The sequence below is a fragment of the Prinia subflava genome, chromosome 4 (genome assembly GCF_021018805.1).
Source record: "Prinia subflava isolate CZ2003 ecotype Zambia chromosome 4, Cam_Psub_1.2, whole genome shotgun sequence".
Lineage (NCBI taxonomy): Eukaryota > Metazoa > Chordata > Aves > Passeriformes > Cisticolidae > Prinia > Prinia subflava.
The window spans coordinates 12,836,907-12,859,618 of NC_086250.1; the positions used below are offsets into that span (position 1 = coordinate 12,836,907).

Genomic DNA, 22,712 nt, shown 5'->3' on the forward strand with positions numbered 1-22,712 from the left:
ATATAAGAGGTGTAATGAGGTGGGTGCTTTACAAATGCAGTGAAAAGATAGTCTTATTCAAAGAGCAAAATACCTAAATTAAACACATAAGCCATAGAGATCATAGAAATTAGTTTGATTTTTGTTGGGGTTTTATCAGAGTATTAAGTTAAACTTGCCATGAAGGACAATTTTCCCAAATCAAACCAGCTTGCTTTAATCCATTCCTCCTGTTAAGTCCCTGTAGAAATGGGTCCAGAATACCACTCTGCTTTGTTGTTGCTAGAGAGCTGAAGAGCATAATTTACATTTCTAAATCTGCTAGGAAGGTGTGACAATGGTTTCCATCCAGCACTTCACTATATAAAGAGGAAGATGGAGAAGGAGGAAAATGAGGATGCTGGGTTTGATTGCTCTTATTTTTTTTTATACATAAGTAAATCCAGTCATCTTATCCATGAATTATTCCTTACTTATGCCACTGTAAGTAAAAGGATTCAGATTCTTCAGTCAACACATCTGTTCTTTTAGATCCAGAAAAGTATAAAATTCACAAGTCTATTATAACACCAAGAATAAGCCACTCTCCACCTCTACAGTCTCCATTTTATTGCTGCTGGTTGTGAAGAACCTCTGATCACAAGGATGTAGATGAGGAAAAGGAATGGTTCTCAAATTCTGTTTTGGTTGACTAGATGATTTCAGGGTAAAAAGAACATGAAATATACTTACAATGTGCACAGCCCATGAACAGACAGATATAGCTTATATTCCTGAGTACAAATAATACCTACAAAATATACTAGGTATGCAACCGAGCCAATCATAGCTTGTGCTCCGTGTTACTTAATTGGTGGAAAAAAAAGAGAAGTTTTTGGAAGAGCTCTTTCACCACTGTCTTCTGCTTCATCGTATATCATAGGCTTTTCCATGAGGTTTTCCAAGTATTTCTCTGGAATAGCATGCTTCCTTGTGTTCTGCACATCACTTTCTGCTGTGCCTGTGAAGGGAGTCAGTCTGTCGGCCAGTTCACTTCTTACTTTGTCAGCCGCATTTTTCCAGAGATTCTCTGCAACCACAAATCATTAAAATAAGAGGGTTAAGACTGCAGACTCTTCACAGCAAGTAAAACACAGGATTGACACAAACTCCCAGCAAATCAGGTGGAAGTTTTCTCTGGGATCTTACAACCCCCACTGCTGCATTCTTTTGCTCTGAACACAACATGCACTGTGGTGTGGTGTCAGATACTGTTTTACTCTCAGCAGGGAAAAGGGCTTTCCATGTCAGCACTTCCAGTCTTCTTGCAGGCAGCTGAACTAAAACGTAAGGCATGCAGTTCTACACAAGTGAGGAATGGTGCCTTTACCTATCCCATTTCAGTGGCCATCCATTACCTCCACACCTACACCTCCCCTTACTCCAGGCAGATGACACTAAACAAAGAAACACCAAACACTGATATAAATGCACTTAGGTCTGAGGTAGAACATGCTTACGAATAGTCTCTCTTCTATTTTCCAGTGCAGAGAATGAGCCATCACTCATCTTCCTTGGAGCCTGTGTTTTCCGGAATATTTTTGGCTCCTGGATCCATGCGTGTTTCATTGCTTCATCGGGAGTCATGCGCAGGGAAGGCTCCCACCTTAAATCCATGGGACACAAATCATTATTCAACTATTTCTATCTGAAAATTAGTACAAGGCAAAAGAGCCAGTCTCATCTTTTGAAAGTCAGGTCATGAGGACATTTCTTCTGAAACAAAATAATTTTATCTTTTTATCCCAAAACCATGGAAAAATCTTATGTGATCTTCTCCATCCTTCAACACCTATTTACGTCAGCACTGTGCTGATCAAACCCTCTGCAGCATCAAACCATTTTTAATATACAGTTCCTGGTCCTATTAGGGTAGGGATCCAAAATTCCCTGTTTAAGGTTTGGTTTTTTGCTTCACTGAAATTATTTCCTGAAAATTCTGTTTCAGCCACCCAACCAAAATGGATCAATGATTCACACAGACTTGGCAAACAGAGAACACTGAAAGCAACCTTCTTGTGAAACAGAGTGGGATGACTTTTTTCTTCCCTCTCCATGTAACCACAATTTAGCAGTTTCTTTAGAATTTCTTTAGGGAAGTGCTACTGAACTGCTAGAAAGAAATTTGAAGTCGCTGCTGAAGAAGACATAGTAAAGTGTCAATAGCTACACAAATGATGTCACGTGGAAAACAAAACAAAACCCCAAAACGACCCACCTAAAAAAAGAAAAAGAACAAAAACAACAAATACAAAGATTTTAAAGGCTCAAAAGAAAAAAAAAAACCAAGTCAAAACTAGCTTGTTGCATACAGTATGAACTCACATTAAGCATCCTTTCAAAAAGTCCAAGAAACCAGCATCATGGGTGTTCAGCACTGTGCTTAGATCCTTGGAGTCTGGGCATCTCTTTTTCCCCTTGCTGTTAGTTACATATTTAGGAAAACCTTTGGAATCTTAAAAAAGAAGAGACATCTTCAAGAAATTACATTAAAAAACCTTCACTAAATACTTTAAAAAGTTACATAAACACTATCTATGTCCATCCCACTAACTCCACTTTTGCCCTGTTGGATTGATAACATACCAGAATTATGGCAAGCAGGATTGGTTACATCCTAGAGACCACATCCTACACTTCTGTTGGTTTGTTTGCTTTAAGCAATTTCCAAACCCGAATTATACACAAAGAAATGAACAATGTAAATTAGTTCCCAGAGCCCACTGCATTCCTTTCAGCAACAGTATTTTTAAGGAGCAACTTCTCTATCACTTGGGCAATTAGAGGCCCATAAGACATGAAGAGCAGAGCTCCAGGTTCCTTTATAGGCCTCATTTTATCCTTTTGCTTTTTTTTTTCCAAACCTCTTCCTGGAAGTATTTTTATCAGCTAGGAGTTAGCTAAAGATCTCTGACCCTATTCTCTACCAGTGCTATTAATTAGTGATTAACTACAAGGGAGGGATCCAGCAAAGACAAATAATCAGAAGAAATTACCAAAGAATGTTCTCCTCCTTGAAGCTGCCTGGATAAAATCAGCTGGTGGAAGACCCAATACCTTCACAGAAAATTAATTCATAGAGTTACTCCTCATTTCATGAAGATACATAACAACCATCAGGTGAAATGTGGCATTTTGCCCTCCTTATGAAAAGAAGCTGAATGTTTCAACTTACTGTGAAATAGGCACAAAATATTTGCTCTTATTGTGGAGGGAATTAAGTGATTCCTTAGCGCTGCCTGTACATGCCTCTGTATCAAAAATAGCATGGCCAGCAGAACCAGGGCAGTGATTGTCCCTCTCTCCAGGGCACTGGTGAGGCCACAGCTGAAATCCTGTGTCCAGTTCTGGGCCTGTCACTCCAGGAAGGACATTGAGGGGCTGGAGCATGTCCAGGGAAGGGACTGGAGCACAGGTCTGATGTGGGGAAGCTGAGGGAGCTGGGGGGACTCAGCCTGGAGGAAAAGAGGCTCAGGGGAATCCTTCTGGCTCAAAGAACCATTTGGCTGCATTAAATCTCCCTCTGAAAGGCCAGGCCATAACCAATCATATTTCATTACTGCTTGAGGTTTCTCTTTGTTTCTGGTGGTGCAGTTTATCAAACGGGTATGCAAACCAATCCCAAAAGTTACCTCCATGATGCAGGCCAGCTGGTCAGATTCATTTTCCCCCGGGAAGAGCGGGTAGCCTGTGTAAAGCTCTGCTATGATACAGCCTAAGCTCCACATATCAACAGCCATAGCATAAGGATGACCAAGAATCACCTCAGGGGAGCGATAAAAGCGGCTCTGAACATAGGTGTACACTGGATCAAAAATTAGACAAGAAGAAAAATATCACAGTTGGGACTGAAATGTCAGTTGCAGATTTCACAGCAAACTGGCATATGTTCAGGAATCAAAAATCTGTCTATCCACGGATTGCTCACATAGGCTCTGGAAACATTTTCTAATCCCATCCTAAAAGTAATGGGTGATACGCTTCCCATTGTTCTATATAGAAATTGTTCTTCAACAAGTTTCACTGAAGGAAATTGTTCTGCTAATGCTGTGATTCAGTTTATCCACGTTCATTTTCCTATTTGGAGGTGTTCCATTTGCGTCAATCAACAGTTCCTAAATTAAAAGCACAGTTCCCATTTCCCTCCTTGTGGTATTTAAACAAAAACTATCAATTATAATTTAACCATCTCACCGAGAAAGGCTCTCTGGACCTGACAGACTTCTTGGTAAGTGAAATATTTGGATTATCTTCCTGAGTTTGTTCCAGCTAACCACTCCTGAAAGTGCAATTCTGATTTCAACAGGAGTAGAAGACCTGATCAGGCTTGGGACAAAGAAAAAGAATGATAGTATCTTACTTGTTTCTGCAGTATTTGCTCACCACCAGTGGCTGAACCGTTTACCAGGTTCTAATTAGGGGCATGGGTCAATATATTAGCCCAGTCCAAGAAACAGCCTTTCCACATTATTTAAAATTAAGAAAGCTTATTAAGAAAATTACATCAACTTGACTTTTCTGCAAACCTCTTTGGTCTTCATAGCAGCTTGATCCAAAATCAATAACTTTGACTGAACCTTGGCCATTGTGGTATAATAGTATGTTCTCCTGAAAAGAAAAAAATCACAGGGAAAAGAGGGGTTTAGCACCATATTAAGTAAGTGAACACTCGGGAAAATCAAAATGCAAATCACATGTAAACTTCTCTGCATAATGAGAGATTCAAAATTCAACCTCCTTTGGAATGCATTTGCTAACACGTGGAGGCAGCCAATAATGTGCAATTGTGCAAAGCAGAGGGGGGATCTAGAAAGGTACCCAGGCTGCAGGTAAGCCACACAGGGCACCAGAGACCTCCCCAAAACTCAGGGTTGCTTATCTAGTAAAAGCCAAACTGCACCTGGCTTTGTGCTGTGCTGAATTAGGCAGAACCATCCTTTTGTAAGCACAGAAAGCCCCTGTGAAGGATCCACACTTCCCAGTTCTTGCCTGCACTGCTTGCTCCAGACTGTCAGCTCACCCCTCCCCTCCTGTGCGATGCACAGGTCTCAAGGGAGGGATGGATGGACAAGGCAGGGTCCCTATGGATTCTCAGCCGGGTGCAGCACTGGGTTCCTGCAATTCCAGCTGGAGAAGCAATCCTTAAACAGCCAGCTCAGGGATATGTGTGCCCATGAGCAAACACAGCCTTGGGCTCTCTTCTGCAGAGCTGAGTTTTATCCTCATTAAAAGTCTGTCTAGATGAAGGATTTCCTTCCCACTCCTCAGCAGACAGATGGTTACCTCTATCAACCAGTTTTACAGTGATTGTACGTCAGGGCTTTGAACACTTCCCAGGTGGATGCTAAATAATGATGAAGCGGTTTCCTGGGTAATCAGCTCACAAGGGAATGTTTCATGTGCCAGGAAGGAGAAGCTGCTACTGGTGAAAGTCAAGGCAAGGACTGACTTCCATAATCCAGGTGCTCTTGGTTCTGGTAGGGGGGGCAGCATCCCCTCTCTGCAGCTCGATTCCCTTTGTGCTCATGGTAGGACTCTGTCTCTAATCCTGAATCCTTCACAATACAATGGAGCTGATCAAAGCTGGAAAAACAGAACTGACTGGAAAACCAGGCTTTGGAGGCAGTGATTACCTAGTATAAAGGCCAGAGAAACTCCATATCTACCTTATGCTGAGAAATATCACAGGAGGCAGATGGGATAACAGATGCGAGTTTCAGGCAACATAAATTCATTTAATTGTACAATTGTTGAATGAGAATAAAATTGTCTTTTTAGTTAACTCACTACATTTTCACTAATATGTTGCTCTATTTAAATACAGACTACACTAATTGATGCTGCCAATGTCATTGTCAGTGCCTGCCTGGAAACATATTTCCCATTGGGCTAATTGTTTTTGATTCAGATATTTGGGTTATCTTCCAAGCCTCTCTTCTCACTACAAATTGATCTGGCAAAGATATTGGCAAGACCACAGGTACAGACAGTATGTGACTTGTTAGAATTCTAAATCAAGATATGCTTAGCAAAGTGAGAACAGAATTTTATCCTTAGCATTTTTACCTGAGAACTTATTTATTTCTTTATTGGTTCATTTGTCCTTTTGAAAAGGAAATCAAGAGAAACTTTCTACTGAAGTGAAAATATAATTAAAATCCTTCAGAAATCTCAGAAAATTGCAAAAATTTAAATTTGGGGCTTAAGGATAATGTAAATGTTTCACCTAGCATGAATGCTTAGCAGATACAGTAGAGGGAATTGGATGACAGATGTTCCTCCAGAAACAGGTGAACACCCTAAATACTGGTCCACAGAATTCCTTTGTCATTTACTAGGCTACTTAATTTTTATAGTTATGCCCAAGACATTAAATAGACTTAACAGGATAACCTGAAATAGGCTGCCATGTGAATACTCCTCACATCACAATGTCCCTCATCTTGAAATACTTAATAATTTTACAAGTATTTCTCTTCTTCTCTAAGCAAAAAGTCATTACCTTTTGATTCATATTTGCATACATTTTGGCAACCAAATAATCTCATTTAATGCTTCAGTGAAAGAGCTGAGTCAATGGTAATAATCAGCTGACTGTAGCATGAACATAATCTGAAATAAATTACAGCTTCTGTACAAACATCATACTGGGTTTTAGGGTTTCTCCTGACAGTTCCTCTCAATCAATAAAGAATAGGATAAGCTCATTTATTCTGCACAGAATACCAGGTGATGAAATGATTGTACTTACAGGCTTCAGATCACAGTGAATGATTTTTTCCTGGTAGAGCACTTGCAAACACCTCAGCACACCCCGAGTGAAGTGGCGAATCAAAGACAGACTGAAGCCTTGGAAATTGTTCTTTTTGATCAGCTCATACAAATTTATTCTGTGGGGGAGGAAGAAGCAGCAGACAGAGAGCAGATAAGAGATTGAGGAAATTATTTTTAAAGACATGATTAGTTTCCAGTGCATTAAGAGTTTGTCTTCCCACATAGAGGACTCATGCAGAGGAAAATGACAGCTATTTTCCTCCCTGAGAATGCTGCTCTGCATGTGATATTCACAAACATCTCCCAGTTCTAAAGCAGCTATAAAATCAGGGAACTTACTTGCTAAACTCTCTGCTGTTAAGCAGCTGTGCTGATTTTCACCAAGAACAATAATCATTCAGAAACCAAAATAAATTTTCTTCTGTCTCCTTCTGCTGCCATTTCTCTTTGCTTTGGCATCTTGAGTAAATGATTTCTGCCTAGAGGTTCTTAACCAGCAGTAAATATTTCTAGATAACCCCCTCATCAATTCAGGTCTCGTTAGGTTTTTATATCCCTCCCGTGACCATCACACCTTAGCTCCTTCCAGTAGCCTGGAGAAAAGGCAGCTCTGGAAGATCTCACTGCAGCTTTCCAATGCCTTAAGGGGCTTATAAAAAGGAGGGAGAGAGATTTTTGATAGTAACAGGACAAGGGGCAATGATTTCAAACTCAAAAAGGAGTAGGTTTAGAGTGGATATTTAGGAATAAATTCTTCCCTGTGAGAGGTGTCCTCAGCACTAGCACATGTCTGCAAGGACATGACCGACTGGAGCTTTCTGCCTTCCCCACTGGAGTGTCCACTGGTGGCAGGCCCAGCCCATTCCTTTGGAATTAAAGTTGCCAAGCCTTAATAGAAAAAATCACAAATCAAAGGCTTTTCATGGTATTTTAAAGACAATGAAAATTTTACCAGACAAACATTTTTCCATGACAATTAGTCTTCAACTCCTCTGTAAAGAGCTAAAGACAGTGGCTATCCCATTTCCTTGTGTGCTTCCACAGCAGCTTTCAGAAAAGACTGGTCTGTGTCTTCTCTGGAGAGGAGTCACCTCTTACCCTGCGTGCCTCTAAGTGACAGGCTCACATGCAGCAACACAAGGGATTTAGGTTTCTTTGGGATCAAGCTGTCCATATGATGCTGAATCTTCAGCAGGGGCTGTAGCACATGCAGCAATAGGGGTTTTACTCTAAGGGCTGGGGAAGTGTGGGTAGCCTGGACAATTACAGTTTAATTCCAGTTTGAGTCCCTGATTACAAGAAGGCTGATGAATAAAATGATCTGACTCCTCCAAAATTCCTCCAGAACTCCTCCCAAGATGCCCTGCAGCAAAGATTCATAAAAAGCAAGATGCAGTTTTATTTTGAAATTATTTCATATTATTCATATTTACATATCCTGAAGTTTACCAGTCCTGAATTTACTCTTTTCCTCACAGGTCTTTCGGGGAAGAAGACTTCAATACCCAGCACAGAAAATAAGGGTTGGATCATGTCATTGTCTGTGTGAAGTCTGAACGTGGCCTTTTTCAGTTCACCTTGGGTGATCAAAGGCTCAGTTATGCAGTCTGTATTTAGACAGTGTTCCTTTCTAGCTGCCAATTCTTCTGAAGAAGACATAAAAATTAAATCTTGTAAGGCACAAGATCTACGATTCTCCCCAAGATGTGTGTAAAGGAAAATGTACTTTACCCGAGCAGTTCAAAGGAGATACAGAAGTGATTGCGAAAGTAGAAGTATTCCTTCATGTGGATGATATTGTGAGTATCATCTTTGTCTTTCTTCAGCAGAGCATCAAGGATCTTCACTTCTACCAAAGCCTGGCTGTGAAATCTGAAATATCACACAATACGGGAATGGTGACATCAACTCAGGGTAGCACTTGTATTCCTGCAAATGCTGCAAACACCAGCTTACTGTAAACTCAGCAGGTGTGACAATTACTAAAACGTTTCATTCAACCCTGTTAACCACTGTAATTTCAATTTCTGATGGTTGATTCCTGGTCTAAATACACTGGCCTTACATAACACTTCAGGGTACCTAATGTGACTTGTCTGAAAAAACCTTTAAATGAAAACGTTTCCAATGAGCATCCAGACTAAAATCCTGGAGCTCTCAAGTGTATAGGAGAGCTTCATTTTCCTTGAACAAGGCCATGTTTCACACCTACCACAGTCAGACAGTGGGTTTTGAAAAGCATCTTTACACTTAGTGTTCACTAGCAGGAAAACAGAACAGCTGAACATCTGTTTCACTGACTCTGCTTCAAACTCACAAATTTGTAACCAGCCACTTCACAGGAACAGGTTGCTTAGGACCACAGTGTAGAATTTTTCATGTTCAAGCAAGTGATGGGTGCCTTCCAGCATATTCCTGTGGTTTTGGAGCCTTGTGGGGATGCTCCCCACTCTCAGACCTGCACAGCTGGTCACCTGGGTTGTGTATTCACTGTGCAATAGATAGAAAGACCTCCTTGTGAGCCTGGAGGAACTGTGCTTGGGTTCCTAGGCTGTCTCTCCTCTAGGTCCAGACCAGTTCCTGACATCCTCTTTCTTCACTGTGCTTAATGAACGTAGAGGAGGTTTGATTTTGATTGGTTCACATTGTCACAGTTTGTCTCTATATAACACGGATGACTGTACTGGTTAAAAGCCAGCAGATGTCTCACCTTTTCTTATTTCTTATTATTTTCAATGCCACTAACTCATTGGTTTTGTGATCCAGGCATTTGGCCACCTGCCCAAAAGACCCTTTCCCAATGACCTCCAAGACTTCATAGCGGTAAGCAATGTGGTCATGTAAAACCTTCAAAAGAACACAAAAACTTCAGATTCAAAGAGTACAACAAAGATCAGGTTTTCAAGTAGCTCAGGTGTGTGTGTGAGTCTGCTGTCCATGACAGATGGGTTAGCTGCAGGTGAAGTCTACATCAAATAAGGGCAACAAGGAAAATCCCAAGTGATGCTTCCATAGCCCACCTACCTTGCATCAACCCTGCATGACATGCAAAGTGAATTCTCCCCTGAGCTTTAAAAGGCATGTTTCCACTATGTAAACGTTAACTTCTAGAAACAACATTTATCTCACAGACAACACTTAAGAGTTGGCATAAAATCACTACAGACTTACTGAGCTCAAAATGAATACCATAATTTTTCCACTTACCTTTAAGTAGGAACCATGCTCATCATCATAACAATTATTATTCTGGGTTTCAGGCAAACCTTCAATCTTTTTAGCTTCCAGGCCAAGAAACCAGAGCTCTGTATAATTGAAAATTTCTTTTTGCTCATAGACTGTTAACTGGTTTCTAAAATTTTTCAAGGCTTCTAAATCAGAAAACAAGAACGTAAAACCAAAAATCAATAAAATGTCAGAAACCTGATGGCAAAGTGCTTTTACAATGGAACATTTCAAAGTAGAGCACACCATTTTGAGCAGGATGCTGAGAAAAGCTGCTAGAGTTCCCTTCCAACTAAGATTTCTCTGCTTCTACAATTTCATACAAATTTCTATTTTTTTCTGTCTTGAATTTTCCGAAGTTCAATATAGCATTCATCATCTGTCAGCAAGACTTTTAAGAGCTTAGGTAAAAATTATTTAATTGTGAGGGAAGTTATGTATATAGATGTTTTTGAAAATCCCATCTGTTGTCTATCTGCTCCCTCAGGCTCCATAAATTACATGAAAAGTTACATTTTTATTGGTTTGATTGCCATATTCATAAAACATCAGTAATGTCTAGTTAAGCAAAGCTTTTAGGTACTTGTTTTTCTGATAAAAATCATCAAGCTCAGATGCCTGAGGTTAGGAATTAAATGCAGCCCAAATCTGCTTTTCTCCTAGTCTGATTCTTCCTGCAGAGAATTTCAGCTGCCCTAACACCTCCACTCCCATCGTTTAAATGTGGATATTTATTCAGACAGGAGCATTATAAATCAAAGTGTTGCATGCATGTGTGGGTGTTTTGTTAAACAGTGGCAGATCTTCATCCAGCAATGCAAGGATGCTAAATCATTTCAAAGCAAAAGGCCACTACTTTTTTTTCCCCTAGACTCCTTCTAGAAATAGATTAACTCTGTCAGAAACTTTCTAGATCTGAGAACTCCCAAAATGCAATTCAGCCCGCATCAATAAAATGGGACACAGCCACAAGGAAGTGGGAAAGGATTTTATCCCTTTAATGGAATATTGCTACCACCTACCCTGACTAAGTCTTAGACAAATATACATTCTTTTTTATACTGTATGTTTCTCTTCTGTATTTGTGTTAGTCAAATCATTCTCCTCATAGGTACCTCCCCAAGCTGGATCATTAGAAATCATTGAGTCCCATTCATATTGCTGTGCTCTAAATTGTTAAATATTCCAGCAGCCATTTAGCATGGCACCTCTGGTCCCTGAGTGTCCTGACTGTACACACTCCTCATCTGTGCAGACTGTCACTCTGGTCCTTTCAGTTTATCCAGGGATATTCTACCTGAAGCTGTCATAGGCAGTTTGACCCCGATGCTGGTGCTCTCCAGTTCAGATGGTTTTGTGTGGACTCTGGTATCACTCTCAGAAAGACTGTCTGGAAGGTTAAATTGGGGAAAATTGCCTTGACTTCCATTTTCCTGCCAAGCACAAAAAAAAATTAAAATTAAAACCTGCTATATTCACAGAGACAAAGCTGCAATATATTTATTTTGGATTAGTTGAGTAATCTGTCAATTTTGTGCTGAGACAGAACAAGCAACCTTGGGCACTAGAACACCCTGCTTACTCAGACAGCAAATTCTGCCAAAAGCACTAAAGGCTGCTGGACCATGGAAAGATAAATCTCTGTAAATGAGAGAAGGAAGTTCACCTTCCAGATTCATTCAGTATAGAGACTCTAGAAATGCTATCTATACCAATGCTGGTCAGCCTTGGAGGGCTGTGGAACAATTCCTCTAGGAAACCATGTCAAACCAAATGAAAGGCAGGAAGTTGATTTGAATAACCAGAATGGATATGCCAACAAATGGTGTCTGAACTACTTGGGTGCCTTTTCTGATGAAGTGATTGGCTTGGCCAGTGGGAGAAAAGCAGTGAGCATCGTGGACTTTGCCCTGAGCAGGGCCTGTGACTACGGAGCCCAGTGAGTGGGAGATGAACTGGATAAATGGATCATAATGTGAGCAGCCAGCTCCAAGTTTGCTCTGCTCATAGTGAGAGGTTGGGCCAGATGTCCTTCAGAGGTCTCTTCCAACCGAAATGATTCCTTTATTTATTTATTTCCCATCCTTTGAGAAAGTCCTCATACAAGTGGGGCTGGATGGAGACAAAAGCAGCTCAGTGTCTGTCAGTGTCAGCAGGGTACCAAAGCCATAGCCAAAAAACCAGCACATGGTTGCCAAGACAAGAAGAACCCAGGTGATGGGATATGGACTAAAAAGTGGGCAAGCTTGGTCCACCATATCCTTGCAGAAAGTCCTGACTGGTACCACTTCAATACAAGCATCTTGGTGCTTGTGGGGTTTGAGTTAAGGATGCGTGCAAGTAAAAATGAGTTCTTTTCAAAGTGAAGCATCTTTCCATACTCGTCTCTAATTCTGAGACTTTTTCCTCTCTTCTCCCACACTTACACACTTGTGACAATTTGCCACTGACACACTTCCAGTGGAACTTAGGGAGAGGCTGGCTCACCAGGCAAACAAGATGTCCAGGAACTTTATAACTCACCTGAAGAGAGGGGAGGACACTCTGCACACTCTTATTTGCTATTTGAGGCAGGCTGCTCTCAAAGGGTGGAGGGTTTGCAGTGTCTGCAGCCAGACCATGCTTCACTTGACCTTCCAGATGTGGGAGGGAAAGGACACGACTGACTCTCTAAATAGAAAGCACAAGGAAATGTCACATAACCCAGCAAGCAGTTCTGTGCCACACCTATGAACACCAGAAGGATTTAAATCCTTGGAAAATGTGTGTGGTTTGCTTCTGACACCAAAAGGCAAAGGGGAAATGAACCGATGTTAAGGCAGCTCCAGCTGTACTAACAGGCAGCAGGAGGTTGTCCGGGCAATCCAGCACATTTTAGGGAATAATTCCTCACAAGAACACTTCCATCCAGCATCAGAGCAGTGACTGCTTCAGCTGCAAAGGGTGGTTGTGTTTGGAAGCCCAGCAGCCGTTCCAGGCAGGAGGACTCCCACAAGTGGGGAAAATAAAGCTCACATAGGGTAATAAGTAGGCATGAAGTGTCAATGGCAGAAAATATCATTAACTATTCCCAGTGGCAGAAGAGAAACTGGGACTGGACTGCTGCCAGACACCAGGGGCGGACACAGTGGGAAGTCTTCCCTGCACTGGTTTATCCATATTTCCTTCCCCCTCATTTCCTGTGGAGCTCAGTTTGACTGGGCCCCTTTGTTGTACTCCTTATTAGTAAGGAGAAGGCAAGCTCCCAGCAAACTTTGCTTAAAAATAAATGTTTATGCTCACTGAAATAACCCAGGACTACTAGTCCTTCCTGACTTCTCCCATTTATTATTTGCAAAACTCTTTTATATAGTTTTTTAATTACAGTCAGTCTTTTGTTAATTATAGTCAGTCATTTAAGGGTGCAGTTTTTATGAAGGTCTTGTACATCTTTTATCAATGTCTTCATTATGGTAAGTCAGAGAAGTCAATCTCAGCAGCAAAGAAAACTCTTTCAGGTAGACTATTTCTTTGGTAAATACTAAAAATTATTATAAATAGATCTGAAATAGACCAACTGTGCAATGTGAAATGCAGAATAAGGTCCAGAATAAGGAGAGCTAAAGCTACAACCCACATAAAAATGTGAAATTTTTCTCCTCAGGGAAGCATAGAAACATATTTGGGAAGTTTTTGACAACAAAGATGATGTTTGATATTTTTTCAAAAAGCCAAGAAGCAATGCTCTCAAGCCAATCAACTTCAATTAGAAAGTTTTTTATTCCAATACTGTGGAATAGCCTTTAAAAGCCTAGAACTGGGATGCCAGTGGACTTTTCCTGGAAGCTTCAAGGCAAAAAAAAAGTGATTTGGTAGAAGAAATGCCTTAAATGCTACTGAACACAGCAAAACCAAAATACTTGCAGGCATTTGGGACAGTCATACAGCCACGGGGAAATGGAAGAGGACAGAGAATAGAGGACTTGATTCTGCCCATATTCATTTATTATAAGAGATCAGTTTAAAAAAAAAGCATTGAGGTATTTTTGAAGTCAACTGAAGAGTCACATACCTGATGGAAGACTCTGTTAGAGCCCAGATGATCCCTCTCTTGAACAGTCAGCTGAGACTGTGAAAAAGCATCCACATGGGAAGACTGCAAACATTAAGTGAAGCTTTAATAAAAATTATTCTGGAGGAAAAAAACCTGTGGAATTCCTGTGTGCTTTCTGTGTTTCCCTCCTTTGTGGCAAAGCCTGTGCCAACACAGGGTGTGAGAGAGGGCCACAAAAGCTGCTGAAAGCATGTTACACTCTGGCAATACCTCTCTCAGTTGAGCAGCTGTTTTGTGGGCTGGGGCAAAGATAGTTTATTTTGTTATTATGCCTCTCAAATGCTCGGTGTGCCCCTGTGCTCAGCCAAGGAGAAGGAGGCCCTCTGTCATCCCTGAATAAGTACTTGGAAGCTGGTAGTGAGTCTGCTTGGAAGGACAACTTTACACTGCCTCACAAGTAAATTGTGAGCCCATACATTGTTAAAAGCAGCATTAAACTGATTCAGCGTGTGCTACAGATTTTATAAAAACAAAATCAGGGTTTAAGTTTACTGACATATAGAAAAAAAACACTGGCTCCAATGGGCAGCTAATATTAGCAATAAATAGGAAAAAGAAACCCATGGGGAAAGTGCTAAGCAGATCACCATTTTAAAGAGTTTACTGGTGCTTTCAGCAGTTTTTAATAAACATGCTAAGTAGCATTGCCCATTTCTGCCCAATAATGAACTGCAATGAAATGAAGGAATCCTTAAGATAATTTGGCCCATGAAAACTCCATGGCTAAAGCAGACTGGAGCTCTGCTCTGTAGGCCTCCTTCCCCTTGGTTGAGCACAGGGGCACACGGAGCATCTGAGAAGCAGATCTCTATAGGCTGGAGTGAACCCCACTGGGTTTGGTCAAAAGGGCTCCTGAAGGAGTCAGTCTGTGCCTGGAAGAAGCAGGGACAACTCAGATTAGATGCTGCACCTGTGCCAATCCACTGCAGATATCCAGATGATGACATAGACGACACAGACAAATCTAAACCAGCTGTAGTGGGTAAGGGATGCTTGAATGCAAACTGATCCACACAAAACTCTTGATAAAGGCAGGGCACATTAGCATTGCTACAAACAGGGAGATCAAACTGAACATACTTTAACAGTGGCTCTGGCACATCCTGCCCTGAACAGAATCACAGACTGGTTTGGGTTGGAAGGGACCTTAAAAACCAAGCAGTTCCAACCCCTGCCATGGGGAGGGACACTTTCCACCAGACCAGGCTCCAGACATCCACACCCTCTCTCAGACAACCTGTGCCAGGGGCCCACCACCCTCACAGGGAACAATTCCTTCCTCATATCCCATCTAAACCTCCTCTCTGTCAGTGTGAAGCCATTGCCCCTTGTCCTGTCACTCCAGACCCTTGTCAAGAGTCTCTCTCCATCGTTCCTGTGGGCTCCCTTCAGGCACTGCAAGGCCACAGTGAGGTCACCCCAAAGCCTTCTCCTCTGCAGGCTGAACAATCCCAATTCCCTCAGCCTTTCCTCCCAGCAGAGCTGCTCCATCCCTCTGATCATCTGACTCCTCTCGACTGACTCCAGAGGCTGTGGCACATCCACCCTTCCATATGCACTTAGAATAGAGACTCTGAAAGACTTCTCCAAACTAAATACAGAGATAAAACTCTGTGTACAGATCTATCTGACCACGTGGAGGAAAGGCTGCCCTTTGACAGGTTCAGGTGTCTCACCATCAGCCAGGAAGACACCACTCAAGCCGGGCAGACCAGCTGGAAACTGCCCTTGGGATAACTGTGCTCTGTGCTTGCTCTTCCTGTTCATAAATGAATCAACAAATCCTTCTGCAAGGGCAAACTTCAGATTTAGAACAAACTGAGAACAATTCTGGCTTGAGATGAAGGGTCACGGGTGGCTGTGAAGCACAGGAGAATGGCAGGAAAGGGAACTGCAATTCCCATCTTTGGAACTGGAGATCACCCAGCCAGGGATAAGCGATGATATGCTCTAAATCCAAAATATTCCCAGAACCAACATAGCAAATGCCACAGAAGAGGGCCACTAGACTACTGCATCCTAAACAGGACTGACCTAGAGCATGACACAGTTCGCTCTGAGCACCCATATCCTTGTATGAATTTATTTAGATGATGATTCCATAGAAAACTGTGCCAGAGTATTTTTTTCAGACAATCTTCTCATGCAATCTACGTATCTTGCATTTCAAGGGACAATCACATTTGTGGTGAAGGTGAGTCTAGGATACATATTCAAAACTCTACTAATTATATCAGTCCAGCTCTTAGTAAGACTATGAATTTTAGTGCGTGTTATACTTTTTCCTCACACTTCATCCATACTTCATTCCCAGCACGCTATAATCTGCAGTTTCTGGAGCTGGTGAAAATATTACATTTTATTTAAAGGTAGTTTCTTAACTGCTTCATGCTTTTCTAGTTACAAGTCAATACAAAGCCAGGATTTTACAGAGAAAAAGCTATCACTGAAAACAAGAGAATCAATTACTCCACATACCTGTGTAGACTGCAGAATCTTTGCTCCAAAATGGTATTTTATTTCTTAGCAATACTTTTTAAAAGCTAGGCAATTATGTCTATATTACCAATTTTTTTCTTTAAAAGTAGATTTACCAACAGAGCATGCAAAATTCAAAAAGCTTCTTTAAAACCAAGCAAGAGCAAAGGAAGAAGGTGAGTGGGTTCCAAGATGTGCTGCCAGAATTTGGAACCCATTTAATTTCCATTCAGTGGGGAAAGATTAACAAGATTTTGAGGTGGACATTTCTCCTTTACGGTACAAAAGCAAAACTAGTCCATGCCTTTTTTTAACCATGGAAACCTGTGATCCTCTTTGTCTCCCTTTCCCAAAATTATTTACTAAGGATTTATTGCTCTTTAAGCAATTTATTCAATAAAATCAGTGACTGATTGACAATAAGTGTCCAACCTTCATAAAATTCCCCCAAGTGGGTAAATAACAAACTTTTATTTGCAGAATAACTCGATCTGTGCCTACACCAGTCCTGCTGGTGGCTGAATGGGGAGCAGGTGGATTTACTGGACAATCCACACAGTGGCTTTATTTGATGCACTTGACCCAGGTGACCCAGCAGATCTGCTCTAGCTAAACCCTGCAGTTGCCCTTTGGGCTGTGCAGCCTGAGCTGTTGTGGCTGGGTTCATTCTGGCAGATACACTCCAAAGAAAAACTGCAGCAACTGTTACTATTCCACTCCATTTCGTTCCTGTTTCCCTGCTGCTATGGCACTCAGCCTTGTCCTACAGCTCCAATGCTGCAATCCCAGACTATTATCTGCTATTCCAACCCTTCAAATCCTGGATCGCCTTATTCATTCCATTTACCATCAAAGAAACAGAACAAGGTCCTCATCCACCACCTAGCCCACAGTCACAAAGTTTTAGTTTTACAGCATTCTGTAAAATCAGACATCGTGACACACGTCCATAATACTCAAAATATCAGAGTCTTTTTTCAGTACCATGTTAACCATAGAAATCAGAAATGCATTAAAATTCTGGGAATTCTTAAATACACAATTAGATAAAATAAAGACCCCATTGTCTCCTCATTCACACGGGCATTCTCTTTCCCCTGTTCTCAAAACTGAATGAAGCCTGTAGAATACATGGAGAGAATACAACACAGGTGCTAAATCATGCAACACATTAAAAAGCCATAGCAAATACACTCTCTCACTCAAAATACAGTAGAAACACAAACATTTTCCCCACCTTGTCAACTATTTCTGTCAGCATTACTGCAAGAGCTGTTAAGTGCAGGATAGGAGCTGTTTATTCCATTCGGCGAAGGCATTTCAGGAAGCCCACCTTCATCTAGTCAGAGCATAGCAGGAGCAGTTCCATGCACAGTGCCCTGAGCAGAAAAAAATGGATAATGCTTCTGCTTGGCTTCAGATTTAAATTTTTCTCCCGGAAATATGCCAGTGACTATTAGCTGCTCTAGTATTCTTTTGGTGGCCATCTGTTCCCTTTCTCAGCCTCCTTCTAGCCAAATATAATTTTCCATATTTATCATGGCAAGTCAGTAATAAGAAAGACAAATATAACAGGATTGGCTGTTCTCCTTGTCATCTCAGTCTGTTCTTTCTCACTGAGCTCATGTGCTTGCGAAACCAAAAAACACTTGAACTTGGATTTTGTCAAAGTTTGTCACAGCGACCTTGCTATACAGTGAGCAGAATCTCTTCAACAAGAATGACAGACTGGAAAATGAAAATTAATTAATTCCTCGAGGGTTGGCTTCTCGTTGGGCAGTATATGTCAATTAATGAGGACCAAACTGTGGCACCTTGGCCTGTAGTTCTTGAGGGCATTGGTACAGAGCTGCTCTGCCTTGTGGGATAATGAGTGTGTGGATTATTTTGGTGTGGATAATGAGACAGAGCTTGGCTGCCCTCCTGTCTTTCCTCTTCCTCCTTTGGATGCTGTGCATGTGTGATGGGGCACTCATCGAGGCATCCCTATTCCCCAGCTGTCTTAGGGGAATATCTAAAGCAAAAATACAGTGTGGTCTCCTCCTTCATACAGCCAAAGGATGACATGTTCCCTGCTGGTCTGAAATCTGTCAACAACCCAGAATAGTTCTACTTTCACTCAGAAACCAGGGTTTTCAAGGAGGAAATACATGCTTACCCACTGAAGGCTGCTGCTTTGACAGATACTGCTGGAATGGTCAAAGGACAAAGAGTTATTCCTTTTGCACCCACAGTGGTCTCTGCAAAGCCTTTCCTGATGTAATTGTTGGGCTGCACCTTCCTAAAAGGCACACTGCTCCCACTTCCATCACTCCCACTTTTCCATTCATCCAAGCTTGGCAACCCTCTAAGCAACAAATCCTCCCCAGTATTATAAACCTCATGTGCAAGAGAAACTTCTCATTTTCTTACCAAATAATCACTCAGGCTGTCAAGCCAACAGGGGAGGCACACAGATCATGAAGTCCTAGAATGGTTGGGGTTGGAAGGGACCTTAAAGCTCATCTCATTCCAAATCCCTGCCACGGGCAGGGCCACCTTCCACTGTCCCAGGTTGCTCTGAGCCCTGTCCAACCTGGCCTTGGACACTTGCAGGGATTGTGCAGTCACAGCTTCTCTGGGCAACCTGTGCCAGGGCCTCACCACCCTCACAGGGAAGACTTTCTTCCCAAAATACCATCTAAACCCTCAGTGGAAACTTATTCCCCCTTGTCCTGTCACCCCAGGCCCTTGTCAATAGCCTCTCTCCATTAGCAGTCCCAGGACAGCCTCCACAAAGAAGAGTGAAATACAGATCTCCCCATGTTTCAGCCATCCCCCATTTAGAAGAACATCCTCTACTTTATTTTCTTTATTTCCTTCCTTTGCAATGTTTTCTCTCCTCCTCATTTTATTATATTCTTGTAAACATATTAAAATTTGCTGTGATAAGTCACCCAGGAATAAAAACAACCTTCAGGATCATTCTTTGCATTATCTGAAGACGACCAACTATTTTTTGATGACATAAGACATTGGATAATGTTTTCTCCTCCATTTCTCAACAATATTCTCAAAGCAAGAGCAACTTGCCAGCAATCCTACTAAGTTTCAGTCATGCTACACTGAAGTAAAAAGCAGTACATAAAATGTTTCAGCTATAAATTTCAAACCATTTTTTTTAAGTTTGAAGGAAAGATTTATGGTCTTAGTAATTTTTTTTAAATTATCCACTCCTGAAAGATGTTTAATTAAAGGAGGGAAGTGCAATAGTACATAAATTCCTTATGGATGCGATCACTGCCTGTGATCATTACACAGACAATATCTTTAACAAATTTGTACATTTGGCAGTATCTCTGTAGAACAGAATTGTATTAGTGGTAAAGGAAATTAAAGAGCTTTCCCTGCAAAGAAAACTCCCTGCATCATGGAGTGGGAAGAAGATTCATTCCATCTTAACTAAACATTCAAGGTGAACAAATTTCTCTGTAGAAGCCCCCCTGTCTTTTTATGGGCTTGTCTTGAGAAGGAGCTTGCTCCAATAATGTAGAGTAGATATCCCAAACTGCAAACATCCCTAGAATTAGATTAGATTAATTCTGCTCTTCATAGCATTTATTCTGCTACTCCTGCACTTCAGTTTTCCTGACCTGAGTGAGGGCAAAAAGCACAGAGGAACAATGAACTGAGCCATGTCTCAGTGCTGGGCTGCAGCATTCATCCAGGCTTGAGTAGTGCCACAGGGAACATCCAGTGGTGCCAGTGCAGAACCAGGGGAGATAAATACCAAATTCCCAATGTGAGTGGTGTTGACAGGAAACTTCTTAAACCACTCCTGCTCTATTTGCTCTAATAATACATTGGAAGTATGCTTTTTGCCTTTTGCAAAATCTAACATTTAAATAAGTTGCTAGTAAATTGGCTCTTTGAAGTTTATTAACAATTCCTATCACAGTTAAGATCTGTTCCTTCTCCTAGCAAACAAGAAAAAAATTACAATGCTGTTTGTTCTAAATGTGCTCAAAAGCTGGATAAAAATCGTGAATGCAGTTTTACATAGGAGGGAATTAAGGCACTGTGTTGCTAGGGATGCAATTGCTAGAACCTTTTGAGATAATTCCTAACATCTGAGTAAGTGTCCTTGACTGAATTCAAATAGAATTTGGGGACATGGGGATTTTCCAAACAGCTCTCTGACTGTATAAAGCCAAAAGGACCCCAGGGCCATGATAATTTCTAGAAAACAGACTGGGCAAAGAAATAACAGCCCAGAAATCAGTGCTCCAACTGATTTTTCTAATGCATCAATCTGTTCTCAGGACTATTCCAAGAACAGAAAATACAGTTATTCCTGGACTCACAAACTGAAGAGGAATCACATGAGAAGCAGGAATTGGACATGAACCAGATAAGCTGATTTAAATCAAGTGGGGTGCGCAGATGAAATGTACATCTAGATATGTTGAAAAGTCACAGGCAAATAAAAACCCTCCAAATTTAATAGGCAAATAGATTATAGCATATTCTGAGTTGGAAGGGACCCACAAGGATCATCCAGCCCAAATCCTGGCCAAGTAGACATGTTAATAATCCCACCCTGTGCATCCCTGAGAGCACTGTCCAAACACTCCTGGCTCTGGCAGCCTCTGACAGCCGTGACCATTCCCTGGGGAGCCTGTTAAGTGCCTGACACCCTCTGGGGGAAGAACCTTTTCTGATATCCACCCTAACCCTTCCCTGACACAGCTCCAGCCATTCCCTGGGTCCTGTCCCGGTCACACAGAGCAGAGCTCAGGGCCTGTCCCTCCTCTTCCCTTCGTGAGGAAGCTGCAGAACTGCAGTGAGCTCTGACCTCAGTCTGCTCCAGCTGAACAGACCAAGTGCCCTCAGCCACTCCTCGTGTGACTTCCCCTTCAGGCCCCTCACCATCTCCATGTCCCTACTTCAGACACTCTCTGAGAGCTTTAGATGTTTCTATATTGTGGCACCCAAAACCACACACAATCTTCAAGGTGAGGCCACCCCAGTCCAGAGCAAAGTGGGACAATCCCCTCACTGGCCCCGCTGGTAATGTTGGGCCTGGTAAGATCATTATCACGATGGAAAAGGATTTTTGCTTGTTTGTCAAGCCCTGAAAGCTTTGCAAGAACTTCCCTTCAAGAAAGAGCTCCATCTCTTTGTACCCATTTGCAGGTGAAGTGTGGGCAGTGCCTGTGTTATCCCTGTGCTACCTGAAGCAGAAGCTGGAGGCCGATCCAGGAGACCCAAGGCCTCTCCGAGCTTGTGCAGTTCATAATTACAGTTACTAAATACCCCCCCAAATCCTCATGACATCACACATTCACCTGTGTAATAAGGTATGCTTCCTAAGGAACGCCCTCTGAGGAGGAAAACCAGGGAAACCATTTCCCAACCTCATCACTTCAGAGGGGTTACACTGTATGAAATCAGCACCTCAGCAACGAGTGACCATTCACAGCGATTTTTCTCCAGAAGTCACTTTAAACAAAAGCACCAAATGTCAGTTTTAAACCTAGAAACACACTTTTTTCAAATAATGTAGGACATCTGATTTCAGAGTAATGCAATTCACTGTAAGTATTTCTATAGAGCATCTTTTTTTTTTCCTCTAAAATAAAAAATAGACCAGCTGTCTCCAATATACATATATTTTTAATATACCATAAAAGCCTTTAACATAAACCTAAAGGTCAGTCTGAAATGTTTTGCAGACCCCTAGGTACTCTGAGATTATATAAATTAATTATTTGCTCACCATTTATGCAGAAACCTGTAAGATACTCCTGTAATTTAAAAATGTTAATTTTTTACCTTTGCAGCAATAGTAATGATACGGCTTTCATTAAAAATTGCCACCATAAAATCATAGATTCATAGAGCATCCTGAGCTGGAAGGGACCCACAAGGATCACTGAAGTTCTGCACAGGACAGTCTCAAGAATCACACATTTTAATTCTCCAAAGAAATTTCAATAAGGTTAATGTAATAAAAATATCGTATGGAATTGATGGCAGATGGTACAACAGACTGAACCATCTTCTTTCTGTTTATTTTCAGTTCCTCACAACAGGTATGTCACAACCCAATACAAACAATTGTTCATCAAACAATAAAAAAAAT

The 22,712-nt window shown here is 41.5% G+C and overlaps 1 protein-coding gene across 2 annotated transcripts in view; it reads right to left on the bottom strand.

The window, feature by feature from the left end:
• Positions 1-247: 247 nt before the first annotated feature.
• The window catches only part of DYRK4 (dual specificity tyrosine phosphorylation regulated kinase 4), a 30,965-nt gene continuing 8,500 nt past the window's right edge, over positions 248-22,712 (bottom strand). Inside the window, exons 1-15 of one of the 2 annotated variants that reach the window (XM_063395535.1) lie at positions 18,747-19,482; positions 17,826-17,967; positions 14,069-14,152; positions 12,541-12,687; positions 11,315-11,450; positions 10,000-10,163; positions 9,503-9,639; positions 8,524-8,664; positions 6,770-6,908; positions 4,545-4,626; positions 3,651-3,823; positions 3,015-3,075; positions 2,344-2,473; positions 1,479-1,624; positions 248-1,048 (exon numbers count right to left, since the gene is read on the bottom strand). In XM_063395535.1, the coding sequence (XP_063251605.1) occupies positions 822-1,048; positions 1,479-1,624; positions 2,344-2,473; positions 3,015-3,075; positions 3,651-3,823; positions 4,545-4,626; positions 6,770-6,908; positions 8,524-8,664; positions 9,503-9,639; positions 10,000-10,163; positions 11,315-11,450; positions 12,541-12,687; positions 14,069-14,152; positions 17,826-17,849 (1,791 nt within the window). In that variant the 5' untranslated portion in view covers positions 17,850-17,967; positions 18,747-19,482 and the 3' untranslated portion in view covers positions 248-821. Of the gene's footprint in view, positions 1,049-1,478; positions 1,625-2,343; positions 2,474-3,014; positions 3,076-3,650; positions 3,824-4,544; positions 4,627-6,769; positions 6,909-8,523; positions 8,665-9,502; positions 9,640-9,999; positions 10,164-11,314; positions 11,451-12,540; positions 12,688-14,068; positions 14,153-17,825; positions 17,968-18,746; positions 19,483-22,712 lie in introns of those variants that run through there. The other variant, XM_063395534.1, reaches the window with a different exon arrangement.